General features: G+C 42.6%; 1 protein-coding gene across 1 annotated transcript in view; it reads left to right on the forward strand.

The window, feature by feature from the left end:
- Positions 1 to 23,839, forward strand: part of HSD17B3 (hydroxysteroid 17-beta dehydrogenase 3) — a 43,860-nt gene extending 20,021 nt beyond the window's left edge. Inside the window, exons 3-11 of the mRNA XM_053925193.1 lie at positions 6,835 to 6,910; positions 8,636 to 8,743; positions 10,013 to 10,080; positions 11,328 to 11,363; positions 14,482 to 14,516; positions 15,609 to 15,690; positions 16,337 to 16,402; positions 19,385 to 19,534; positions 23,542 to 23,839. Coding sequence (XP_053781168.1) covers positions 6,835 to 6,910; positions 8,636 to 8,743; positions 10,013 to 10,080; positions 11,328 to 11,363; positions 14,482 to 14,516; positions 15,609 to 15,690; positions 16,337 to 16,402; positions 19,385 to 19,534; positions 23,542 to 23,784 — 864 coding nt within the window. The 3' untranslated portion in view covers positions 23,785 to 23,839. The remainder of the gene's footprint in view (positions 1 to 6,834; positions 6,911 to 8,635; positions 8,744 to 10,012; positions 10,081 to 11,327; positions 11,364 to 14,481; positions 14,517 to 15,608; positions 15,691 to 16,336; positions 16,403 to 19,384; positions 19,535 to 23,541) is intronic.
- Positions 23,840 to 24,304: the final 465 nt, after the last annotated feature.

Raw genomic sequence — 24,304 nt, forward strand, 5'->3', positions numbered from 1 at the left:
AGAAGCACAAAGATACATGCTAAAACTTGTTAATCTTTTATTTGACTTAGTAAGGAAGGATACAGCAGGAAGACAAAAGAGCTGATTGAGAACATTTGAGAAATAAGGGCTTATGTAGTCAGTCGGAAAGGAATGTGAAATAACATTGCCAAGTTAGATACCAGACGGGCTTTCTACAGGGTGATAACCATGCCATCTTTGGGTAAGCTTCTCTGCCAGGCTATGGAGACCCCAGACTCCTCTCTTTCAAACCTCCTTGGCTGTGAGCTCTCTGCACCTTTGTCGGTTGAGGGCTGTTAAAGATTCTGTAACAGTGCAGTAACCTGCCCCAAGTGTCAGGTGAGGTCAAGCAGGCTTATTAGAAAATATTCTAGGGTGAGAGTGATTAAAAAAACCCAAACAAGCAATTATCATTTTACCAGCGGGACAATACACGGAGCTGTGGTCTGATTTCTCTCTCCCCTGACTTAGCATCTCTCCTTTCCCTGGGTGCTGAGGGGCCTGCACCTGCCAGGGATGGAGGAGCAGGAGACTCAGAGAGGGCGGGCAGAGAAGAGAAGGGAGATCCTACAGGTTTTATGTGCATAAAAGAGCATCTAGCTCTCTGGTCCTGGTGACTGACACTACTTATGGAGTAATTTTCTGAGTTCTCTACCACGGTGAGCGCCCCTCCCCTTGGCCCTGGTGCACCACCCTCGTCCTGCATCCTGCCTCACACTCTTCCTCCAGCTGCGCTTCTCTGGAGGTCTCTTTGCTTTGAGATAATTGTTGTGGAAAGAATGCAGTCCCATACCAGTTCTCTCCCACATGTGGTCAAAGAGAAACACTCAAACAAGTCTGGGTGGTGGCAGCAGAATGCGCCAATATCAGAGCACCAATAAGTTCCAGCCTCTGCTCTGGAGACTGGGAGCCGGCCTTCCTCAACGATAAGTCTACAGTTCAAGCACGATGAATAAGAAATAAGCCTTCTTATATTACTACGCTGCTGAGATTTTAGTGTTAACTTGTTACAGCAGCTTGACTTATGTTATATTAACCAATTCAGGCAAAAAAGGGGGGCAGGGATAAAGAACAGGAAAGTACAATGTATGTAAAACATACAATAAGATGGGATGCTACTCCTCTCTGTTGACTCGAGGTGAGAGGCAGGTAATGCTCCTCCCTCACGCTGCCCTTGGGGATGGGAATCACAGTTAGGAAGCAGGAAGAACCAAAGCAATCCTCTTGACAAATCCTTCCTAATTGCCACTCTGTTATATATTTATATGAGTGAGGGGTCCATCAGGGAAGAGATCAAGAATGATATTACTTTGACATTTTTTCCGTTGATTTTTGAAATCACTTTGTGATCTGATTATCTTTTGAGTCTTAGCACTTCTGTTGAAATTTCTAATTTAACATCTTATTACATAAATCAAAACCAATTAAGGGTATAAGAAAATTAAATAGTCTCTCATACTGGTTTAATTAATATTTGGTAAGTCATTATAGTGTATTGAGGTAAACATCAAGTTTCGTTTAAGAGGCAACAGTATATAAAACTGAGTGGCCAAAAAGATCAAATACACACTTCTTAAGGACATTTATGGAACAATCATAAAAGTTGTCTGCTTATTAGGCTACAAAGAAAATTGTGATAAGTTACAACTGCAAAAAACATACCTTTACATTCACTGAATACTATACACTAAAATTAAGAATAATCTTAGAAAATGATATCCATATCCTCATCTTCATTGAAAAATTATTCTTCAATGTAGCTTTAAGACTAAAGAAAAAATAAAAATGGACACCCTTGTGTATCAAAGTGTTATGCAGATGAAAAGTTTTGGCTTTAAATGCATTTAGTAGAAAATAATAAAAGGCTGTAGTAGTCTTAGCTTTGAAGAAATTATAGAAAAAGAACAATAAAATAAATCAAAAAGAGATAGAAGGAGTAATTAATAAAGGGGAAAACAAAAATTGATGACATAGGAAACACAGGGATAAATTAAATCGATCAGTTTAAACTGAACTGATCAACCGAACTGATCAACCAAACTTATTCTTGAAAAAGACCAAAACAGAAAACGAATCTTTAAAAAAACTTAAGCTAAGGGGGAAAAAAGAAAACAGAAAAAGAAATAACAACATTAGGAACATAGCTATAAACGAGATTTTTAAAAACAAAGAAGAGAAGCCCTGGATGGTTTGGCTCATTGGTTGGAGTGTGTCCCATAAACCAAAAGGTTGTGGGTTCGATCACCGGTCGGGGCACACACAGGAGGCAACTGACTGATGTTTGTCTGTCACATCGATGTTTCTCCCTCTCCCTCTCTCTCTCTTTCCCTTCCTCTCTTTCTAAAAGCAATAAAAAAGTGTCCTCGGGTAAGGATTAAAAAAAAGAGAGATGGAAGAAAATATTACTTCAACCTTTGTATCAATAAATTGAAAATTTAAATGATAGAAATGATTTTCCTCATATGAAAATATAAATAAAGTTGACTCAAGAGGAATTAGAAAAACATCAAGAGACTAGTACTCAAAGAAGGAATGGGAAAGGTTATACTTAAATAAAACACCTAAACATTTCTATAAGTAAATATTACTAAATTTTCAAGGAATAGACAAAAAAAATTCTAAGATGACTAACCATCTTGTTTTGCCTGGATCTGAGGCAGTTGCTGGGATGTGGGGATTTCAGTTTTAAAATTGGGGAAATCCTGGGACAAGTTGGTTACCTACATGTTTCATGAACTGCATAGTCAAATTAACATGAATCATACCAAAATGGGAGAAAGATAGCATAGGAGTGTTAGAATCCAAGTTAAATATTAGCAAACAGAAGTTTTAAAAAGAAGTAATTTAGGAAAAAGAATGCATGAAAATGTTCTGAAATTGATAAATCTATCTTCCAGAAATACTGGAAACATCGTGTTTCGTATTGAGAAATTTGTTCTCAGTATAGCGGGAAACAGGCAGCAATGTTTGCTTACCGTTGTTCAGGACGTGTTAGTCAAGATAATAAGGGCAAAGTATTCAAGTACTGTAAAGGAAGGGACAAATTATACTTTGTAGAGTATATTATTGTCCATGATAAAAAGCCAAACGTTGATGAACAAGTTATTAGAATGCATAGTTTTTTGTTGTTTTTTTTAACCTAGGTAGCTGGGTAGAGTGTCTAATTACAAATAATACCAAATTAGAATATATAGGAAAAAGGCCCTGGTTGGGTAGCTCACTTGGTTAAAACATCATCTCAATAGGCCAAGGCTGCAGGTTTGATCCCTGGTCAAAGAACCAATGAACACATAAATACATGAAATAACAAATTGATGTCTCTCTCTCTCTGTCTTTTTCGCGCTCTCTCTCCTTTCTTCTCTCTAAAATCAATTTAAAATATATAGAAAAAATAACTAATACTATTTGAGGGTTTCAATATAACAGGTTCTATGTCATAAACTTTGGAACATAAATTAAATGCATTTTCTAATTTAATCTCAGAACAAGTGTATAAAGTAGGTCTATTGATGTCCTTGTTTTGCAAATGAGGAAACCAGAGGACCAGGTTGTGCACACAGGTGCAAGTGGGGAAAACAGCAATTGAATCTCGGTATTTAATTCTAGACTTTCTTCTTCTTTCTATAGTAATTTAATTCACAAAACCAACAAGTAAACTTCAGATTTTGGACTCAAAGGCAACTACACATCCCCCATATCCCTCCTCTTCCTTCCATTGGTATAGAGTTGCAGCTGATAAGTGGTTGCCCCACCAGGAAATTTCCCAGACTCCCTTGCATCTCCCTTGCATTAGTCACATGGGTGGGGCCATGTGACTAATTTTGGTAATGAAATCAAGCAGAAATAATGTGTGCCACTTCTTGGTCAAGGTGGCTAAGGCACGGTATCTTCTTCACCCTCTTGGAGTTGTTGCACCGGCTGGCTGTCAATGCCCAAGGAAATCTTAAACCTAGTGCTGTGTGGTAAAGCCTTTCTTAGCTGTGGGCCCTGAATGACTATTTGCAATAGAGTCTGTTACATAAGACAAAACCCCAAACTTTGTTGTATTAAGCCACTGAAATTTGGAGTTATTTGCTACAGCAGCTAATGTTATCCTAGCTAATGCAAATTAACAAGATATGTTCCAAGTTTACATGAAGAAACTTCTAAAAGTGTTTAGAAGAATTATGAAAGCTGAATAAATGGAGATCATATTTATGGCTGAGACAAGTGGTCACTGCCAAGGAGTAACTTCCCTCCTGAATATCTCTAATTTCAATATAATACTTTTTAAAAAGATATAATTTTACCTGGAAAATTACACTAACAAGATAAAACAAAAATATTTTGAAAGAGCATAATAAATGGTAGGGACTTACTCTATCAGACACCAGATACCAAAGCTTACTGTAAGATTATGATTAGATTGTAAGTGGCAGTGGTATATAAATTAACAAATAGGTCAATGAAACATAACAGGCAGAACGGAAACAGACCCATGTACCACTGAAAATTTTGCACGTGACTAAGTTAGCATTTTAAGTCAGGAAAGAATGGACAAACAGAAAAGTACTGTTGAGACAATTAGCCACCCATTTTGGAAAAAATAATGCCAGATGATTTTAACCTCACCCTACTTTCAAAAATAAACAACAACAAAACGAACTACAGAGAGTTATAGGAAAATCTATTTATATTCTTGGAGTTAGGGAAAATCATAAAGAAAAACTTTTTAAACCCTAAGGAAAATATTCACAAACTTGATGACATTAAAATTAATATGTCATGTATGCCGAGACACCATAAACAAAGGAGAAAATGCTATGTACATAGTAAGCAAAAAATTAATATGCAGAACATATAAAAACTCCTACAAATTTATAAGAAAATGACAAATAACCCAGTAGAGGAATGGACAAAAGGTGTACACTGATATTTCACCCATAAATATACAAAAAGGTACTCAGCCCCACTGTTAATTGGAGAAATGCAAATTAAAACAAGAAAGGGATATAATTTATTGACCATTAGGCTGGAAAAGGTTGAAAAGTTTATTAGTATAAAATATTGGTCAGAGAGTGAAGAAATAGCTGTAACTGTATTTTTAATGGTATAGTTAAGGGAGGGCATTTGGGCAATACTGTTAAAATTTAAGAAACATATATCCTTTGACACAACAATTCTGCTGCTTGTCTATCTACTCTAGGAATTAATTCACTTGTGTATACAAAGAGCTACTTAAGGTTTTTTATTGTAGCAGTATTGGTAATGAGAGAACTGGACAACTTAAACGTCCACTGAAAAGTGAACTATGAACACCCTGGAGCAATAAGAAGAATGGAGGGGATCAACGTGGACTGATGTAGAAATGGGTACCATGCTTAGCGGTAAGATACAACATTATGCTAAAAAGACAACACTCCCAGTGCTATTTGTAAAGTGTGAAAAGAGAAAACCCACAAAGTGAACATTTGTTTCTGCATGTATTTATACGACACGTGTCCATATGCAGATGCTGAGATGAAGTTAGGAAGTCAGAGCACCAAACCGGAGACAGCGAGAGCCTGTGGCGAGCGAGGGGGCGGAATGGTGGCATCAGGGACACCTGTCACAACCAGAATGCACTTGTGTATTTAATCGTATAATTTAATAAATTAAATAGAGAACATGTAAATGCTGAGGCTTCAATCCCAGAGATTCTTATTTGGATGGTTTGGTAGGAATTGGTGTTTTTTGACATCTTCCTGGGTGATTCTGAGACCACTGGCTTGAAGATCGAATGACTGGTTATTGTAGACCCTGTATCACAGTCTTTCATTTGGCATCTTCTGTGTTTTCTAAAATGCATAATCCTTTATGAAAATCCTGGCATAGCGCTTGCTTTGGCGCATGCTATGCATATTAAAACTGGAGTGATACAGAGAAGTGAGCATGGGCCCTGTGCAAGGGAATATGCACATTCATAAAATATGCCATATATTCATTAACATTGAAAATTTTCTGCCGTGTGTAGTTTACCACCATTAGAGCAGTATAAATCATTTAATTAAAGCCATAGAGAAAGATTTTTTGTTAACTGGGTCCTTTGTCACAAACTCAAATGCCATCAGTGTCTGTTTACATGAACATCGGTTTTCCCTTCCTTCTTCAGGAAAAGCTGTAATTTTCTTCACGAGTAGCATTAGTAGGTGTGATGCCCAGCACACGGAGTTCCCATGTCTCCTGTGCCATGTTAAGGCTTCTGCGCTGCGTCACTAGGCCCCCACGAGTCTCAGTAGTATATATTCCAAGGAGAATGCCTTGTTGATCTCATGGAAGCATCCACTTACCCTGCGCTTCCCCATTCCACTGTCCTGTCGGGAGCCAGAGAACCACGAGAAAGGGCTCCGGTCCATGACCATAGCTGTATAAAGTGAACCATGAGAAGAATGTCTGTATGAATAGGAAGCAGCTCAAATTTGCTGCAGAAATATGTTTTTTTATTAAGGAGTGCTGCCCTGGGCCTGACACATGAATGATAATACCCTCCAAATTCTGATTTCCAGCACACATCCCACCCCAGGAGGTTCAGATGAGAGGGCATTCAGATGGTGGGAACCTGCACAAAAGGAAGTGTGGAATAGTTCCTGGCACATCATCAACACACACACACACACACGAACTACTATGGTTATGTCACATTGAGCCTGACCTGGTACAGCTCATAAACCAGAAACTTCTGCCACATTCTGTACATTTAAACCCAGGAGAAACAAGCACATCCCCTTGAGACCAATGGGTGATGTCCCATTCACCCTTAAATCAAGTCTTCCTGTCTGCTGATAGGCTTTGTCTTTTTTGGTTTCCCACCCCCAGCTAGCAAGACAAGGGCTCGATGTTGTTCTGATCAGCAGGACGCTGGAAAAACTACAGACTATTGCTGTGGAGATTGGTGAGTGACCCCAAGGAATAAGGAAGATGTTTGTGGAGCCCACTGATTAGGTCTGATCTGGTTCTGCCCATGGATGCACCCTCAACATCCCTTCATCTCTCCTCTGAGCCTGGGTTGCTGGTGCTTCTGTGGGAGCTCAGTTTACAAAGTTAAGCGCAGACTGATAAGTGGGGGCATCAGTTCACCAGTGCGTCTTTGGGCTCGATGAAGCAGGATCAGACTGATTCAGACTGACGCATGACTAGGTCTGCTCTCTTCATCTCTAGGTCTGGTGTCTTCATCTCTAGTATCGGACCTCCTAGTCCAGAGGCCCAAGCTTCCTGGCTACATCTGCCACTCCCTTCAAAAGCAGATCTGTGTTTCCCTATGTCTGTGCTCTGCTTCATGCAGGAGGGTGAGGGGCTATGCTTAGCGGTGGTTGTCAGGTTTTAAAAAAAGATTTGATCCAGGGCTGCTGTGTATGGCTGTGAAGGTTGAATGTTGTACAATTCTGTCCTAGGAGGCAGCATTCATGTTACAAAGTTTTATTATTATGATCCTTTCTGAAGTATTCTTAGTTAATAATGATTATAATATCCCTTTTTGGGTATTTGCATTTTAATGATCAATTATTTATTTAGCAATTAATAAACTCCGTAAGTCAAAGGAACAGTCTTCAATTATACAAAGACTTGTGAGACCAGGGCAGGCTGTCATTTGGATTAAGAGAGGGGTGTGGGAGGCCCAGGCTGAGCAATCACACCACAAGGCTCAGTGCCGTTGGACCAATGAGTTCTGCTTTTGTTTTATGTCTGGATATCAGAAGTAACTGTGACCAGGATTAGGACATTCTTCAGTGTTCCTCTCACAATGTTAAAATGTGCTTTTTACCGTCCTCTTGAAAAGCAAGTGGTGTCTTTAGTCCTAAAGCCCTCCCCCACCCCCAAATTATGCCTCAAGATCACTTGCCCCTGGAACACTGGGTCTCAATCCAATGCTGAGCAGGCAGCAGCTGGTGAAATCTGTCTGTTGCTTTCAGGTCTGTCTGAAGGCTCCTGCAGGAGGCAAGTGCGGGGAAGACAGAAAGAGCCTTGGCTGGGTGGGAACAGAGTGTGTGTGCCCTTGGGCGAGGTAGATAGCGTCTCTGAGCCTAGTTTTCTCCTCTGAAAAAGGGGAAAAATACTTACTTTACAAGGCTGTAGAGAGGATTCAAATGTGTTGTGTAGGGAAATGCTTTATGAATTCTAAAGTGTTGGACAAATACAGAGTGTTGCTATCTATGTGGAGGGGACTGACACAGCACAGGCAGTGTCACTGTTTGCTGTCATGGCTCTTAGTCTAGGGGTTTCAAAGCTGAGTGTGCAGCAGTCCCCTGGAGTGTGTGTGCAAAGGGATTGCTGGGCCCACTCCCAGGTTTTTCTGGTTCCATGGGTCTGGGGTAGAGCCTGAGATTCTGTGTTTCTAGCAAGTTGCTGGTGATGCTCACGCTGAGAACCGCTGCATTAAATCGTTGTAATGCATATACTTGTTACTGTAGTAACTCTTAGACTCACAGAGAAACCACCATTCACAAATCTTTTAGCCCATCCCAGCATTCACCCGGGGCTATTGCTTGTTTCTTATGGGGAGATGGGCTTGTGCTTTTCAAAGTCTGCTCAGGTTGTGTGGGAGCACCAGGGGAACTCCACGGGCAGAAAGGGATTTGGGCTCCTGTTCATCGAAGAATAACTGTTGTTTCTAATGCAGAGCGGACTACAGGGAGGAGTGTGAAAATTATACAAGCAGATTTTACCAAGGATGACATCTATGAATATATTAAAGAAGAACTTAAAGGCTTAGAAATTGGGATTTTAGGTAAGTTGATTGCAAAGGTTGTTGTAATATATCAGTGAAATAATTATCTTAGTGACATTTGATTATTCCATGGTGGCTTAAACTTAACTCATAACTGTATTTTAAGCTGTAGCATTAAATGAATATTAAATCTCAATTCTTCGAGAGGCATTACTGGATTAATAGATTTATATATAGCTTTAGAATGTATCAGATTTACACATTTCTACCTACCCAACCATATTTCCTAATATCGAAATGAATTTTCTTTCACTGAACTGATACTGACACTCGACGGGAAGAGGGATTCTCAGAAACATCGGCCTACAGGAGCTCATTTAACAAACAAACATTGTGTGGTTGGTTCATGAAAATGGCAAGTCGATGTGATTATTTGAGACTTGAGTACCTTATTCAGGAAACAAGATAATATTTTTTCTGTGCTGATTTATAAACGAGCTATTTTATAACTACATACACAGTACAGTGTTTGTATTGTTCATAGAAGGAAGATTTGATTTCTGAACCTCCTGCTGACTTTAAAAAATATGCCCTGGATGCTGTGGCTCAGTTGGTTAGGCATCATCCCACAAAGCAAAAGGTCGCAGGTTCGATTCCCAGTCATGCGACAGGCAACCAATCGATGCTTCTCTCTCTCACTTTGATGTTACTCTCTCTCTCCTCCCTACCTCCCCCTCTCTATAAATAAATAAACAAAATCTTAAAAACATAATTACTAATTCTTTTTCCTAATAAAAATGTAAAACATCATTGCAGAAAAGCTGGAAAGAGTAGAGAAGCACATAAAAGAATTATAAATTTCTTAAAATTCTGACAGCCTGAGATAGCATTTTGGTGCATACCCATCCAGATACATAGTTTCATATATTTACGTGCATTTTACATATTTACACATATTTTCAAAACGGGGTTTAATTTACTGTTTTGTAACATTTTCAAAAATGGTACAGCACAGACCTTTCCTGCATCTTTCAGACTCCAGGCGGCTGGAGCTGGGACAGACTGCAGGGCGCTCCAGCCTACAGCTGTACCATAGTGCGCTCAGGGGCTTCCAGCTACCAGACCACAGCATTTCCCTCAGACTTCCTCTCTGTTACCAAATCATGTTTCAGTGAACAGCCTCGTATAGGACTCTGCTTGTACATTATTTCTTTAAAAACACTTTCCAAGAGAAGAGTTTCTGGGTCGAATGTGATTATTTTTAAGGTTTTCAGTGAACATTTGCCACTGGCTCTTCTGACGTCTTTTTGTTTTGCTTCTCCCTGTCAGTCAACAATGTTGGAATGCTTCCAAGCCTTCTCCCAACATGTTTCCTGGATACACCAGATGAAATCCAGGTATATCTGCGCTTTCTGGGGACAGTGTCCTCTCACCAGGTACTGGGCTCCTGGGCTGGGCCATTGCCAGGGCCTGGGGAAGGTGTCTGGAAAAATTCTGAATTCCCGGTGGGTATCTCGAGGTTTCCCTTTCCTTTCATCTTAGTGCTTGACAGACAGTCAAGGGCAACACTGTTCACGGCCATCTCTAGGGTAAGGTCATCTCCCCCCTTCTCTGCACATCAAAACTTACCTGCCTACTGTCTCAGTCTTTTGGGGGCTCTGTGCTCTGCCTTATAAGGAGGGGTCGTACTGCCTGAAAAATTTACAGTTGTGTATGCAAGTGGGAGGATAGCTTATTTTTTCAATTGTCTTCCCAGGTAATAACACTTGTTCAACTTTCAGTGTGAGGAAAGTCAATGACACAAACTCTGTGGTTGGGGGTACTGTGAGTTCAGCAAGCTTGGCTCGGAACCATGACCACCCTTGTTGGTCATGAGGAAACTTGTTAGCATTTAGCAGTCCTTGAAGGTACTATTTGTTAAGTCTTCCCCAGGCCCTGACCTTTGATGTCATGGGGTTACACCAATACTGAGCAGGCTGTCATGGTTCTGCAGGTATTCCTATGTTCCTGTGAAAGCCCTGAGTCCACTGAATGGGGACAGAATGACAGATGGTTTGGACGTCATTGTACATCCTTGCCAAACCCTCCTTCACATACCTCTAGCCTTGTGGTCCTTGCTTCTGGCATAAATATGTGTCTCTTCATTAAGCAGATTCCATTCTTGCTTCTCATTCTCTAGTTATGTCTGCATTTGTGCTTTCTTCTGTGTCTGTCCCCCTCTCCCTCTCTGTCTTGTCCAGTATTTTCTCTACCTGGCCTCTGTAGCCCAGAGTCTCTACCTAGTATTGTGCGATCATTTGCCTTTCTGTTCTCTGTGTTGTTGTCTTCTAGACTCACACATGCTAACCTCTCTCCCCGCAGCTAGAAATGAACAATCTCCCGTTCAAACACTGAGTCCATATTCCGCTCTAAGTTTTTGAGGACACTCTTATCTTCTATTCAAGAAGCACACAGTACGGATGTCAGATGTTTCCCAGTTCCAGTGCATACTTGCTGACCAGTTAGGAGCCCGACACGAGAGAGCGAGCGAGGAACAGCTCACACACATGCTTTAGCCCACTTCGTGGTTCTTTAGCACTGACTACATCTCAAGAGAATTTCTGAAATGATCTGGCTGATTTGTGGTTATGATTATTTATTACAGAGCCTCATCCATTGTAACATCACCTCAGTGGTAAAGGTATGTGGTCAATGTATGTGCTAAATGCATAAAATGTAGCAGCTATTAGAATGTGGCAACTACTCTCCTCCTGGTAGAAGGAGAATTCTCTGAAATTGAACCTCACTTGATTGAGAGGTAACATAGTGGCCTTTTAATGTCTTACTCTGTTTTCATCAAGTACCAATGATGAAAAAAGTCCTCAAAGGGAAACATTTTGCCAAAGTGGAAGAGGTGAAACAAAAATGGCAGAAGCACTAAAGGCATCAAAATCGACAAGTTCAAAAACTGTTTTGAACAATGGAAAAAATATCTTGATAGGTGTATTGCATCAAATGGACAGTCCTTTGAAGGTGACTGAAGTTTAGACATGTAAGAATAAATACACAATTTTTTATAAATGAATTCTGGCGGGTTTTGGGTTTCCCCTTGTGTTTGTTGAACTGAAATTCACATTCATGTGTATTTCTGACCCCAGCTCAGCTACTAGTTAGTTGGACAGTGCTGGGATGCTATTTAACTCCCTTGAATTTCAGATTCTTTATCTGCATTAAAAGTGTTGGGCTAAGCCCTGGCCAATGGGGCTCAGTCGATTAGACTGTCGTCTGGTAAACTGGAAGATCATGGGTTCAATTCCCAGTCAGGGCACATAGCCAGGTTTTGGGTTAGGTCTCTGGTTAGGGTGCATAAGAGAGGCAACTGATCAACGTTTCTTTTTCACATCAATGTTTCTTTCCCTCCCTTTCCCCCTCTCTAAAATCAATAAGCCTGCCCTTAGGCAAGGATTATTAAAAAAAGTATTGGACTAAATGTTGTGTCTGGTGCCATTCAGCACAAGAATTTGTAGATATGACTACCACAAGGCTGTCCTGTACTGTGCCCTTGATTGAATAAAAAAATCACCCTTTTGGCCAAGGCAGACAGTTTGGGAAAAGGTGCTACTTAAGAGTGGACACAACCTGATGCTTGGTGAGTAGATGGTACTTTTGTGTGAACACAATGTTTTCCTTTCCTCTGAATGGTGAGAGCCCTCTAAATGGCTCATGAGTAAACCCTGGGCTTTCAGCCCCACTTAGCCCACAGCTGGGCACCTGGCTCAGGACATAGAATTCTCAACTGCATGTGGCAGCCCTTGTGACCATTCCATTAGGCCAATGGACCTGCAGCAGTGAATCAGGTATGATCCCTGATTTCATGGATCTAGATCATACCTGGGGAGCAGGAGGAGGTTCAGTCTCATCTTGAAAACATGGACTGTCCGTGGAGGGCTTCTTTCCCAAAGGAAAATCAGTTGCTCTAAACCTAAGGAGAGGGGAAGGATGCTGAGAAGACCAAAAAAAAAAAATTTGTTTTTCTTTTTCCCAGGGGAGTAAGTTGGGCCGAGAATTTTTTTTTTCTTTTTTTTTTTTACCATTGGTTGTTTTTCTGTAAGCACACTGGTATTTTATAGTTTCCTGCTCAGTTTTTATTGATATACACATTCTTTTTTGCTGAGCAATCAATGGCTTTTTAAAATTCCAGTTGAAGTAATTTTAAGTTTTATATGTCCAACTGTTGGCAGGCTTACCACTAAAATCTTTCATATTATTTTACACATTGATCTTTTAGTTTTGGTTCATTTGATCACAGGGCTTCCCAAATGTGTTTGATAACCTCTGACTCCTTCAGAAGAGAAATTTGATTTGTTAAAAAAAAATAGTTTACATATTGCTAGACACTAATTTCCCTAAAAACAGAGAAAACACACTGCAGGTTAGGTTGTAAGTATGCCACCCCCAGTTGTCCGCACTGGTTGGAGGCATGACAAGTATCACTTAATTATTCCAAAGGAGCCATCTGGAAATAGTAGAGATCTGTGTCAAGGGCAGAGATGGGAGATGAGTTTGAGGGCAAAGGAAGGTGGGATCAGAGGCTAAATATTGGGAGCTTTGTGACAGAGACACACAGTCTGATGTTCCCTCTCTAATTGGTATTACTCGCCCAACGAGACTAGTGAATGCTTGTGGGAAACTCTGAGGATGTGCTCCACAGACACCCTCAGTGAAGCTGGAAAAGCCCGGGAATGGTGGTGGCACAATCTGGCCCTTATCCTTCTCTCACCTCCCTTAACATCCAGGCCTTCAGGAGGCAGTCCCGTGGGTTCTCGGGAGCCTCCTCCCCACCACTCCCGCCCTGCCACTGACCCAGCGCAGTGAAAACATCGCTCTGGAGGCCCTGCCAGTTGGGTGCAAGGGCCTGGCCCGTGAGGCGGGAGTGGTGGCAGGGCTCCCAGACAACACGTAGAAATAGGCAAAACTTGTCTTCTGGTCCCCAGTCTTTTTTATTTCTCTGCTTCTCTCCATCCATTTGGTTGCTCTCTGTCTCAAGCCTGCTCCCCAGACAGGGCCTGAGTGCACTCAAGCATACTTTTGAGAACATTTTAGACACACAGTTGCCTCCTCCTCAACCCTTAAAATGTGGGCCTTATAATTTTGACGTGCAAAGCTCTTTTCATGGGACGTTTAAGCTCCAGAAGTGGCAGAGAAGACCTCTTTGAGAGCAGAAGGTTGTGGGGAGTGGGGAGGGACTTCTTAACGTTGTTGTAATTCTGACAGACAGACAGACAGACATGTTCTGTGTAGGGAGATATTTCACAGACCACCTGCAGGTTGCTTATGTGGCTGCTGCTGAATTGACAGATGTCCTTCTCCACCTCATCCTGTGAACTTGCGATGCTTATGGACACTTGTGTGGTTTCCTGATGGTCCCCCAGTCCTAACTCATGGCTGAGGTTCATGCTGACTAGCCTACTTTGCCTTCTCCCCCAAAGTAAAGAGTATCTGGGGACCTCAGCATTGGTACCACAGCAAGAAGCCAATTGCCATAATTTGTCACTGCCCTCAATTTGCAGGAAGACTTTAGCTTTATGGAGGAGAAACCAGAGGCCTCTGAGCAGTTTGCCATTTGTCTGGGCAGCCTCTGTGGGTTCCAGCCAAGCTCTGGTGTTGCCAGAATGACTTCCAATAAGTCTCAGCAGAGTTTCAAGCCCATCTGAGATTGAGCAGTTCTCCCGCTTCCTCCCATGCCCGCTTCCCCAAGTCACGCTGCCCACTGCCATTTACTTACTTTGTCCAGGCTTAACTTTGGCCTTCTCTTGTAGATGACACAGCTGGTTCTGCAACACATGGAATCAAGGTAAGGCCTTTCTTTGAAAAGGAGTAGAGTGGCAAGGTCTCCCACGTCTGGCAGTCAGACTTGGAGATTGGGGGGATGGAGTTCATCTGGCTGCTACTTTAACAAATGATAACACTATGATGAAAGGACATGGAGATTACGGAAGAAAAAAAGAACACATTCTGAGCCAGGCTGGCTTTGCAAACAGATAAGCATATTGGAAGGTCAAATGTAACATATACTGGAGGGAAAAGAACAGCAGATTCAGCACACATTGTATTAAAAAAATTAACTTATGTTGAGCATAAAAGAAACTTCAGAAGTTGGCCTGAGACCACAGCCATCTCTTTGTTATTATGTATTTCAGCTCTTGTCAGAATGAATATTCCAATTTAGTGGTAAAAATCACCACCCCATCAGTGCCTCCATTTATCCCATGTTTTTATCACCCTATTACAACACCCATTTGGGAGCTGTTCTTTTTTCTTTTTCAGATGGTATTCATTAAAAGCAAATGGTCGATAGTTTTATCTTCCCTAGGGGAAGAAAGGGCTTGGCTATGGATTCTAAAGTGCAGTTTCTTGGTTTTTCTGAATTGAACTCATCTCATTGGGATGGATTGAAGAGATTAAATTTCAAAAGGAAAAGTAAGGACCCCAGAGACTTGTGTGGGGTGCCTGTGTGAGCAGGTGATGGACTGTCAAATTCCACCCAAGACATATGGCATCTGTCTTGTCGTGGGTCATCTGTATGAGTCAAAAGGGAACTTAAGCTTCTGTGGCCACATGTGAGAGAGAAGGATCTCTTCCCCCCATCTTGTCTGAGCTCAACTGGTTTTCTGAATTTCGGTGGGGGAACCTTTGTTACAGCAGAGCCCATTTCCAGTCACAAGCTCTGATGTCAACTGTCTGCCGAGTGACGTCACTGAGTGGTGCCATAGTCCGTGAGGAAGGGAAGTTCCACTCCCAGTCCTTGGAAGCAGAGCAGTTAGTGCCCGTGGAAGCCTAGAGAGGATGGAGTCTCCCCAGCGTTCACACGAGTCCCTTTGTTTTCTTCCTTCTCAAGGTGTGGTAGGCAGCAAATCAACCAAAACTTTGCTTCTTTACCTTTTAGGCAGAAAGGGCTCATCTTGAACATTTCTTCTGGGGTGGCCCTCTTTCCCTGGCCTCTGTACTCCATGTATTCAGCTTCCAAGGTGAGTGATAGCATGTGGTTTGAGTCCCCTTCTCCTTCTTCCTCCTGTTTCTCCCCGTGGGCATTTTCTTTTGGACTGTCTGACCAGTGGATGGACAGATCTGCCAGGAGGCACTCTTCTGCGTACAGGGTGGAGCTTTAGTCAGAAGGCGTGTGGGTGCATTCTGGGAGAAGGCACTGCTGCCAAGCTGACTAAGGTCTGCAAGCAGCACAACTGGGCATGAACAGTCCCCAGGGGCCTCCAGCCCTCACTCACCCCCTCACCTGGGAGCCCTGCTACCTTCCAGTCATCAAGTGACCCTGTGGTTTCCTTCCTGCCCTGGAGGTCTAGCCAGGTGTCCCCAGGCCCTAGCCTTGAAAACCAACTCTCAGAGGAGGGGTTGCTCCACACGAGGGACTGCGCCCTCTGATTTGGGTCACTCATGTGCAGTGGCTGGAGGTACGCATCCGTCCCCAAATGCATGTTCCCACTGATTGAAGGAGCTCTTCTCAGACTGAGTAATGAAGTCCTGACTCCCACCAAGAGAAGCTGCTACAGTTTAAGATAAAATGGAAGGCTCCTGTTGCGCCCTTTGAAATCTGAGTAAGTGGGTTCTGATGGAGACTGCAAGCTCTGGGTCCTGAGGTGTTTCTCTTTCTTGCTCCAGGCTTTTGTGTGCACATTTTCCAAGGCACTGCAAGCGGAATACAAAGCAAAAGGAATCATTATCCAGGTGAGGTTAACAGTTCTGAGTCCATGGGAATAGGAACACCAGATCCTCATTCAGCCGGGGCCACTGCTCCCTGCAAGGCTGGTGGTGCAAGTGCAGCCGGGAGGATGGTGGTCTGAATGATGCTCCCATGACCTTTGCGGTGGCCATCGTGCCACCTTGGTACCACCTGGTGCCTCCCTCCCCCGTGCCCTGGGTGCTGGAGCAGGAACTGGGACAAGGTGTGAGTGCTCAGAATGCTGTCGACCCTCTTGCTACCTTTACTCTCTGATAGAGGTACGGAGGACAGGCTTATATGGGAGGAATGGGGGAGAGGGAATAGAAGAACACTGGGCACTCGGCCCATGTTGGGAGGAGTGGGGGCCTCCCTTGCAGGCCGTCCACCTGTGATGGGCCACAGAGAGCCTCCTACTTGGGATCCTGAGCAGTTGGGGAAGAGGTGCTCTGCTTCCCCTTTCACCAGCAATGGCAAGACTCTGACGGAGATGACCTTGTCCTAAGCGCAAAGGGATTGGGTTGTCAGTGCTGCCTGTAGGCTGAGCAATATGACATCTTTAGGTGCCAGTGATATACATGTGGTTGGCTCAGCAACACAGAGTCTACTGGTTTCTAGAACCTGGAACAAACAGTTTACAGAGGGTTTTGTTGTTGCTTGGGAAGTTGTATGACATATTATTAGAAATGAAAAAGACACACTAGCAGTGATATCTTTAAAATCATTGGCGTGCATACTGATTTTCAATTAAAATACTCAGGTGAGACCATCTCAGGTGGTTATGCTTATAAATTGACTAAAAAAGCAGATATGTTTTTGAGTTAAAGCATATCAAAAGCTTACTCAAAAAGCAGATATGAATTAATGGTGAGAGTTTTGCAAATAACATCAACTCCCCAGCCACGGTGACTGTAACAGCCACGTCAGGACACCACACCACAGTGTTGGTCTTTGCCCCGCTGAATCAAAGCCTCGTCTGTCAGATACTTTTTCTTCCTACCCCTCTTCTGACTGCCAGCTGAAGACAGATTCCTTTTGCAAAAGTGCTGCCCCACATAGGCTGTTTGCTGCAGTAAAAAATAAACCTTTAAAACCTCACTGACTTAAAACCACAGAGATTTATTTCTCATTCATGATGCACTTCCTGTGAGCTGCCAGATGGGGTTACCTCACTGTAGTGACACAGGGACCCGGCTGATGGAGCAGCTGCCATTTTGGATATCAACAGTTGACACGCCAGGGAAAAAGTAGTAGGAATTCTAGAGGATCTTGCTTTGATAATTAAAGACTGTGGCTCAGAAAAGACATGGCACTTTTGCTCACACTCATTGGTCACATGGGCCCACCCAACCACAGGGGGCCAGGAAGTGCAATTCTATCATGTGTATGGGGGCAAAAAGAGCTCGCAATGGTTGGTGAGCAACACTACTCATTACCAGAGCTACTTGGCTGCTAGCCATGCGAGTGTGACTCTCAGCACCACCTTGATCTTGAAAACTGTGGTCCAGGGATGCTGTGGCTGTCAAGTTAGTGGGTGCTGAGGGGCAGGGGGTGTGGCAGGGAAGGGAGCTCCTTCCTTGATGCAGAAAACTTGGCGCTGTTCTCCTAGCAAGTATGAGAAGGTGAAAAGACTCTGTGATCTTTCAAAAACCAACTGGCCTCTCCAAACACTTAAGTAATTGGTGCTCAATAAATAAAAATTGGTTAAATGGGCAAGGAAGTATGAACTATAGACTTGAGTTTGATTTTCAAATTCCAGCTCTGCCTCTTATCATCTGAGTGATTCTGGAAAGCCTGTTTAAATTTTGTGAACCTCAGTTTTCCCATCTGTAAAAAGGCATTTACAATACCTGTTAACCTCTCTAGGTTATTATAAAGATATAATGAATAAATGGGTATGCAGGTTTCATCACTATTTTCTACAATAAGGTGTTTTGTCAACCAAATCTCACAGCAGGAATGAAAATACTTATTATTTCCATGTCTGGAAATGAGTTGGGAATACATGCTCCTATATCTCTCTAAGAGTAACACTTTGAGATCTTTGGAAGAAAAGTGTTATGCAAATTAATAACTGCATTCGCTTCCATGAGAACAAATTCAATTGGATTGATTCATAATGAATTATATCCAGTTATGCACAATTCATTTCAAGTGTGATGTGAAGAAAATGTGATATGACAAAAATTGAAAATGTGATTTGAAGAAAAATAAAACAAACAAACAAAAAACAAACCAAGCATGGATCTTTTTCTCTTTCTAAAGATGCTGCCAAGGTCTCTATGTCTGGGGGAAAAAGTAAGAAACCCCGTGCGACACTCCGTGCCAGACCACGTGGTGGTGTGAGCGTGGGTAGAAACAGTGTCAGATTTGGGAGGTACAATGTGTGCTTGGTTTCTTTTCCTCATCAGGACAGGACAGATTATGAGATCTGTGCCACTCCTGGCTCCTAACTGGTGTGAAAGTGGGAACCCAGAGTGCTTTAAGTTGCTCCAACTTTGGCCATGGAGGTTGCAAATAAACTTCTGAGATAGAGTTGCCAGGTAAAATACAGGAGATCCAATTAAATTTGAGTTCCAGATAAATAACAAATAAATTTTTAAATGTAAGTATAGCCCATGGAATACTTAGGGCATAATTATACTGAGTTATTTTGTTGTTTTCTTGGATTCAGTTTAACTGAGTGTCCTGCGCTTTCATTCTCAAAGTCTGGCAACCGTGTTGTGAGAGACGCCCGTGACCTCAGCCGCCGTCTGAACCCCCTGGCTGCGTGTGGCTAAGGCTTCCCTTTGAGTCAGTGGCCGAGTGAAGCTAGAAACCCAATTGGCAGCTCCGCCAGTTCCATGCCTTTTCAGCGCTCCTATTGTTTTGGATCCTGAAACTTGTTGCAGGAAGGGCAGAGTTGGAAAGTGAAGGGATGGGGAAATGGGGATTCATTTTTCAGGGCTGGGCAGGCTGCTCCTATGTTATGGCTTCATTTCCCATTGTAGGTGCTGACCCCATACGCTGTTTCGACCCCAATGACAAAGTGTCTCAATACCAGCCTGATAACCAAGACTGCAGATGCATTTGTTAAAGAATCACTAAATTATGTCATGATTGGAGATGAAACCTGCGGCTGCCTCGTCCATGAAATCTTGGTAATTGATAATTAACTTCCTTCCCGAAGCCAGGGAGGGCAGGTGCGCAGGCGGCCCTCGCAGGGTTGGGCTAGCCCTTCCTTCCTATTGGAGGCCTGGGTGCTCAACCCATAAACAAGCTCCCAGCTGGCAAATCTCACCTTTGGCTGCCTCCCCTCTCACCTCACAAGGTAAGGTGGCTCCCAGACCTCCTGGGAAAAGTCGACCAAGACCCAGGGAGCTTCTCAGAGAGGCTCCTGTCATCTCTGATCCTCTGTCTTCGTAAATAATTAACTCTCTGGCTTTCCAGAAAAAAGTAAAACAGAGCACCTCAATTTGCAGCATTTGCTGATTTCAGTTATTTAATCCTCCCCCACAGTGGATTTTAAGCTTCCAGTGTGTTGTCCGTGCACACGGATTTAGGAGCCTGACCACTGGCTCCCGTGAGCGGCGCAAGCTGGCGCCTGCTCTCCTCGGACTCCATCAAAGGCGGAAACGGGGCTCAATGGCACAGGTCGCCAGGAGTTTTCTCCATTCCCCAGCCGCTTTTAGAAACAAAAACGATCATGAAACAAAGGTAAATGAGAATATTGCGTGGTAATAGTGAAACACATTATTAGTGAAACAACAACAACAACAACACAGTTTCCACGTAGTGCTGTTTCGAGCATCACCAAAGAATTTTAAACAAACCTTTTCCCGCAGTCTCATTCTAATGGGGCCTTGGTAGAAGAACATGCAGATGCTGGGGGATGGAGCACCAGGGAAGGAAAGTGCTCACGAAGAGAAAGAATGGAGGGAGGTGCTTTACCATGGGCACATTTCTCTTAAGGTAGAATTTCCCGAGGGCTGATCCTATAAGTGGCTGTTTTAGTCTCTGAGAAAACCTTGTTTGCTGAGAATTCATGGTGATGCAGGTGCGCGCAAACCTGCTGTGCTGCCCGTTGTGTAACAGTGTGGCTCATGCAGTTATCTGAAGTGCGTGCTACTTCGTATGAGAATAAGTGACTATTCCTGGTTTATGTATTCACTGTATTGTCCTCTTTGTTATTTTTTAATGCAAAGCCTTTTTGCTTATGAAAAGTCTGCTGAGAAACGGCATGCCGTGTTACAAGGGCATCCACCTCCTACATCGCGCATCTGCCACGTCCCTTGAGTGCGTTTTCTCCAGGGCTTGCGTTAACCTCGTGTTGTTTTGTGCACCACGGCCCCTCAGCATACAAAACACACTGTTAATGTTGCCACGTTGAGTGAGTGACCTGGGAATGAAGTTAACCGTGATTAAGGACTACAAAGGTGGAAAATCGGTGATGGCTATTGCTTGCCAGTCTGGCATGCCCCATCCCACCGTGGCTACGATCTTGAAGAACAAGAATGACATGATGGACACTGTTAAAGGACCTGCTTTACTGAAGGCAACAAGACGGCAAGTTGTGAAGGGACTATACCACACGGGGAGAAACTCCTAACGACCTAGAGGAAGACTGGACACAGAAGCGTATCCCTCCCAGAACCACGATGATCATGGCCAAGCCAAAATGTTTGTGATGTTGACAGAAGAGACTGCACCTAACTATGATGTTGAATTTAGTGCTGGCTCTGGGCATTTTAAATAACTCAAGGATCATTATTCATTACATAATGTGAAAGTGAGTGATGAGGCTGCAAGGGCTGCTCTGAAGCAGCTGAAGAATTTTTGGAAACTCTAGATAAGCTGATTGTGGAGGAAAATTACTTGGCAGAGCAACTATTCAGTATGGATGAACGTCCCTGTTTTGGAATGGATGCCTGAAAGGACTTTCGTCCATAAGGAGGTCAAATCGATGCCAGGCCTCAAGAAATTTAAGGACAGAATAACAGTCTTGCTTGGGGGCAATGCCACAGGCTACAGACCGAAACACTGTTTGGTCTGGCAAGGTGAGAACCCCATGGCCCTCGAGCACGCCAGTAAGCACACACTGCCGCTGTACCGCAGGAGCAATGAGAAGTCCTGGGTGATCCAGCTTCTCTTCCAAGATGCCCTTCTCAATGGCTGTCCAGCAAAATGGAGAAGTACTGTTTGGAGAATAACATACCTTTCAAGATCTTGCTTATTGTTGATAATATCCCCAGATATCCTCCTTTTACTGGTGATTTTTATCCCAATATCAACATGGTGTCTCTCTTTTCAAACACAACCTCTTTGTTTCAACCAATGGATCAAGGAGTCATAGCAGCTTTTAAAGCCTCCTACCTGAGGAGGGCCTTTGCCCAGGCTATTGCTGCAAATGAGGAAGACACAGATGCCATTTTGGAAAAATTACATCTATGACTGCATCAAGAACCTTGCTTGGGCTTGGGCAACGGGTGTATGAATGGCATCTGGAAGAAAACACTCAGGAAGTTCCCCCATGACTTCAAAGGACTTGCCAAGAATGAGGAGGACGCAAAATCAACAAGGCTGTGGCTGGGGGACACACTACTCCCACCTGGGTGTGAGTGAGGATGACAGCGAGGGGCCCCTAGTGGCAGTTTGTGAACAGCTGACTCATGAGCAGTTGCCGGAACTGGAACAGGAACACATAGCTTAAGGTGACACATAGGAAATGTAGAAGCCAAAGAACTTATCTGTATGACCCATGGACATGAACTAAAGGGGGAGAATGTGTGTGGGAGGGGGTGTGCAGGGTGGAGGGGAATAGAGGGGAGAAAATGGGACAACTAATAGCATAATCAATAAAATATATTATTTAAAAAAAAAGATGACACAAGCGAAAAGGAAACTGCAGGAGAAGAAAAACAACCTTCAAGAAAATTCCCAGTGCAGAGTTTAGCAGAAGTTTTACAGACTTCAACCAGCTGCTTATAAAGTTTTTAATTAAAAAAAAACTAAAATGTCTTTATTTATAGAGAGGAATATTCAGGTTGCATTATCTGCTTACAAACATATCTATGATAAAAAAAAGAAACAAATTAAACAAATCACCGTGGTCATACTTCCAAAAAGAGTGACACCTCTTCAAGAAGAGCCTAAGCAGGTCCTTCAGAAGTTATTCTAGAAGAAGGCATTGTTTTCATAGGAGATGACAACTCCATGCACGTTCTTGCCCCAGAAGACCTTGTAGTGGGACAAGATGCGGAAGGGAGACAGTGGCATTAAGGATTCTTAGTCTGTGTAGCAGGCCTGGGCTAATGTGTGTGTTTGTATCTTAGTTTTTAACAAAAAAGTTTAAAAAGCAAAAAAAAACCCTTTTAAATTTAAAAATAGGAAAAGGCTTATAGAATAAGGATATAAAGAAAGAAAATATTTTTGTATAGCTGTAAAATGTGTTTGTGTTTTAAGCTAAGTGTTATTGCAAAAGAATTGAAAAATAAAACAAAAAGTTCATAAAGTAAAAAAGTTATAGTAAGCTAAGTTTAATTTGAAGAATTATTGAAGAATGAAAATTAAAAAAATAAATTCCGTGTAGCTTAAGGATATAGTGTTTATAAAGTCCACAGTAGCTTACAGTGTTGTTCTAGGCCTTCTAATTCACTCACCACTCACTGACTCACCCAGAGAACTTCTAGTCTGGCAAGCTCCATTCATGGTCAGTGCCCTACGCAGATACAGCATTTTTTATCTTTTACACTGTATTCTAACCCTATTTAAAAATTTTAAATGTACTTTTTCTATGTTTAGATATGTTTAGATATATAGATGCTATCATGTTATAATAGCCTACAGTGTTCAATACAGTAATATGCTGTACAGGTTAGTTGCCTAGGTGAATAGGCTGTACCACACAGCCTAGGTGGGTAGTTGGAGACACCATCCATGTTTGTGCGAGCGCACCGTGTGATGTTCGCTCAATGACGGCATCATCTAATGGTGCTTTTCTTAGCACGTGTCCTCCTGCGTGACACATGTCTGTACTAGAAGATTTTGGGGCTTAACTTCAGTAGTCAGAAAAAACATTTAAAAAATGATGACTATAAACTGAGATGTCTTAGTTATAACTTCCTTGCTCTTTTTCTCACCCAGACACTCATGTTTTTGTCTGTTTAAGGCGAGCTTTCTGAGCCTCATTCCATCCTGTGTCATCTACAGCAGCACGTTCAAGAAGCTACTCCTGACTCGTTACACCGACTACCTCAAGCAGAACACCCACGTCAGTAGTCTAGGTGGGCAGATGGGCCATCCAGCATCATTTTCTTCACCAAGTGCTTCATTGGCTGCAGACAACCAAGAAGCAGACCATCCCCCATCGCCCCCTGAAGATGGAGGGCCACCCCATGGATACAGTACCTAGAATACAGCTTTTGTATCATTTTGCTCATGTTAAAATTGGGGACAAATGGAGACCAGCCTTGAAAATTCCCTGCGCAGATAAAGCCAGTTTACTCATACAAACAAAACTTACTTTAGCTTATTATGTAAGACTGATGATGGGGTTCAGGGAAGGCCACCCCAAAGTATGTTGCTTTGGCATATTGATTATTTTGAATTAAAGTTACTTTAGGAACAGCAAGAACACTCTGACCCTTCTTTGCCCCCCGTGTAATAGGAAATATTGTTGTGACCACCTTTGGGAAATACAATGAGCCACACTAATTAATCTTACTGCAAGTGTTTGTCCTGGCATGTATCAATTATGAGGAATTACTTGACATTTCAACTACCAATGAAGCAACTTATAAAAGTGTAAGCATGGTGTTTCTAAACCTTCACATCAAACCCTGGTAAATTAGCCTTTAGGGAAGAACTTCTACAATAGCAGCTTAAGTGAGAAAAGAAATATACTTTAGCTTATATAGCCTGGGGCAGATTTT

Source organism: Desmodus rotundus, chromosome 1, assembly GCF_022682495.2.
Source record: "Desmodus rotundus isolate HL8 chromosome 1, HLdesRot8A.1, whole genome shotgun sequence".
NCBI lineage: Eukaryota > Metazoa > Chordata > Mammalia > Chiroptera > Phyllostomidae > Desmodus > Desmodus rotundus.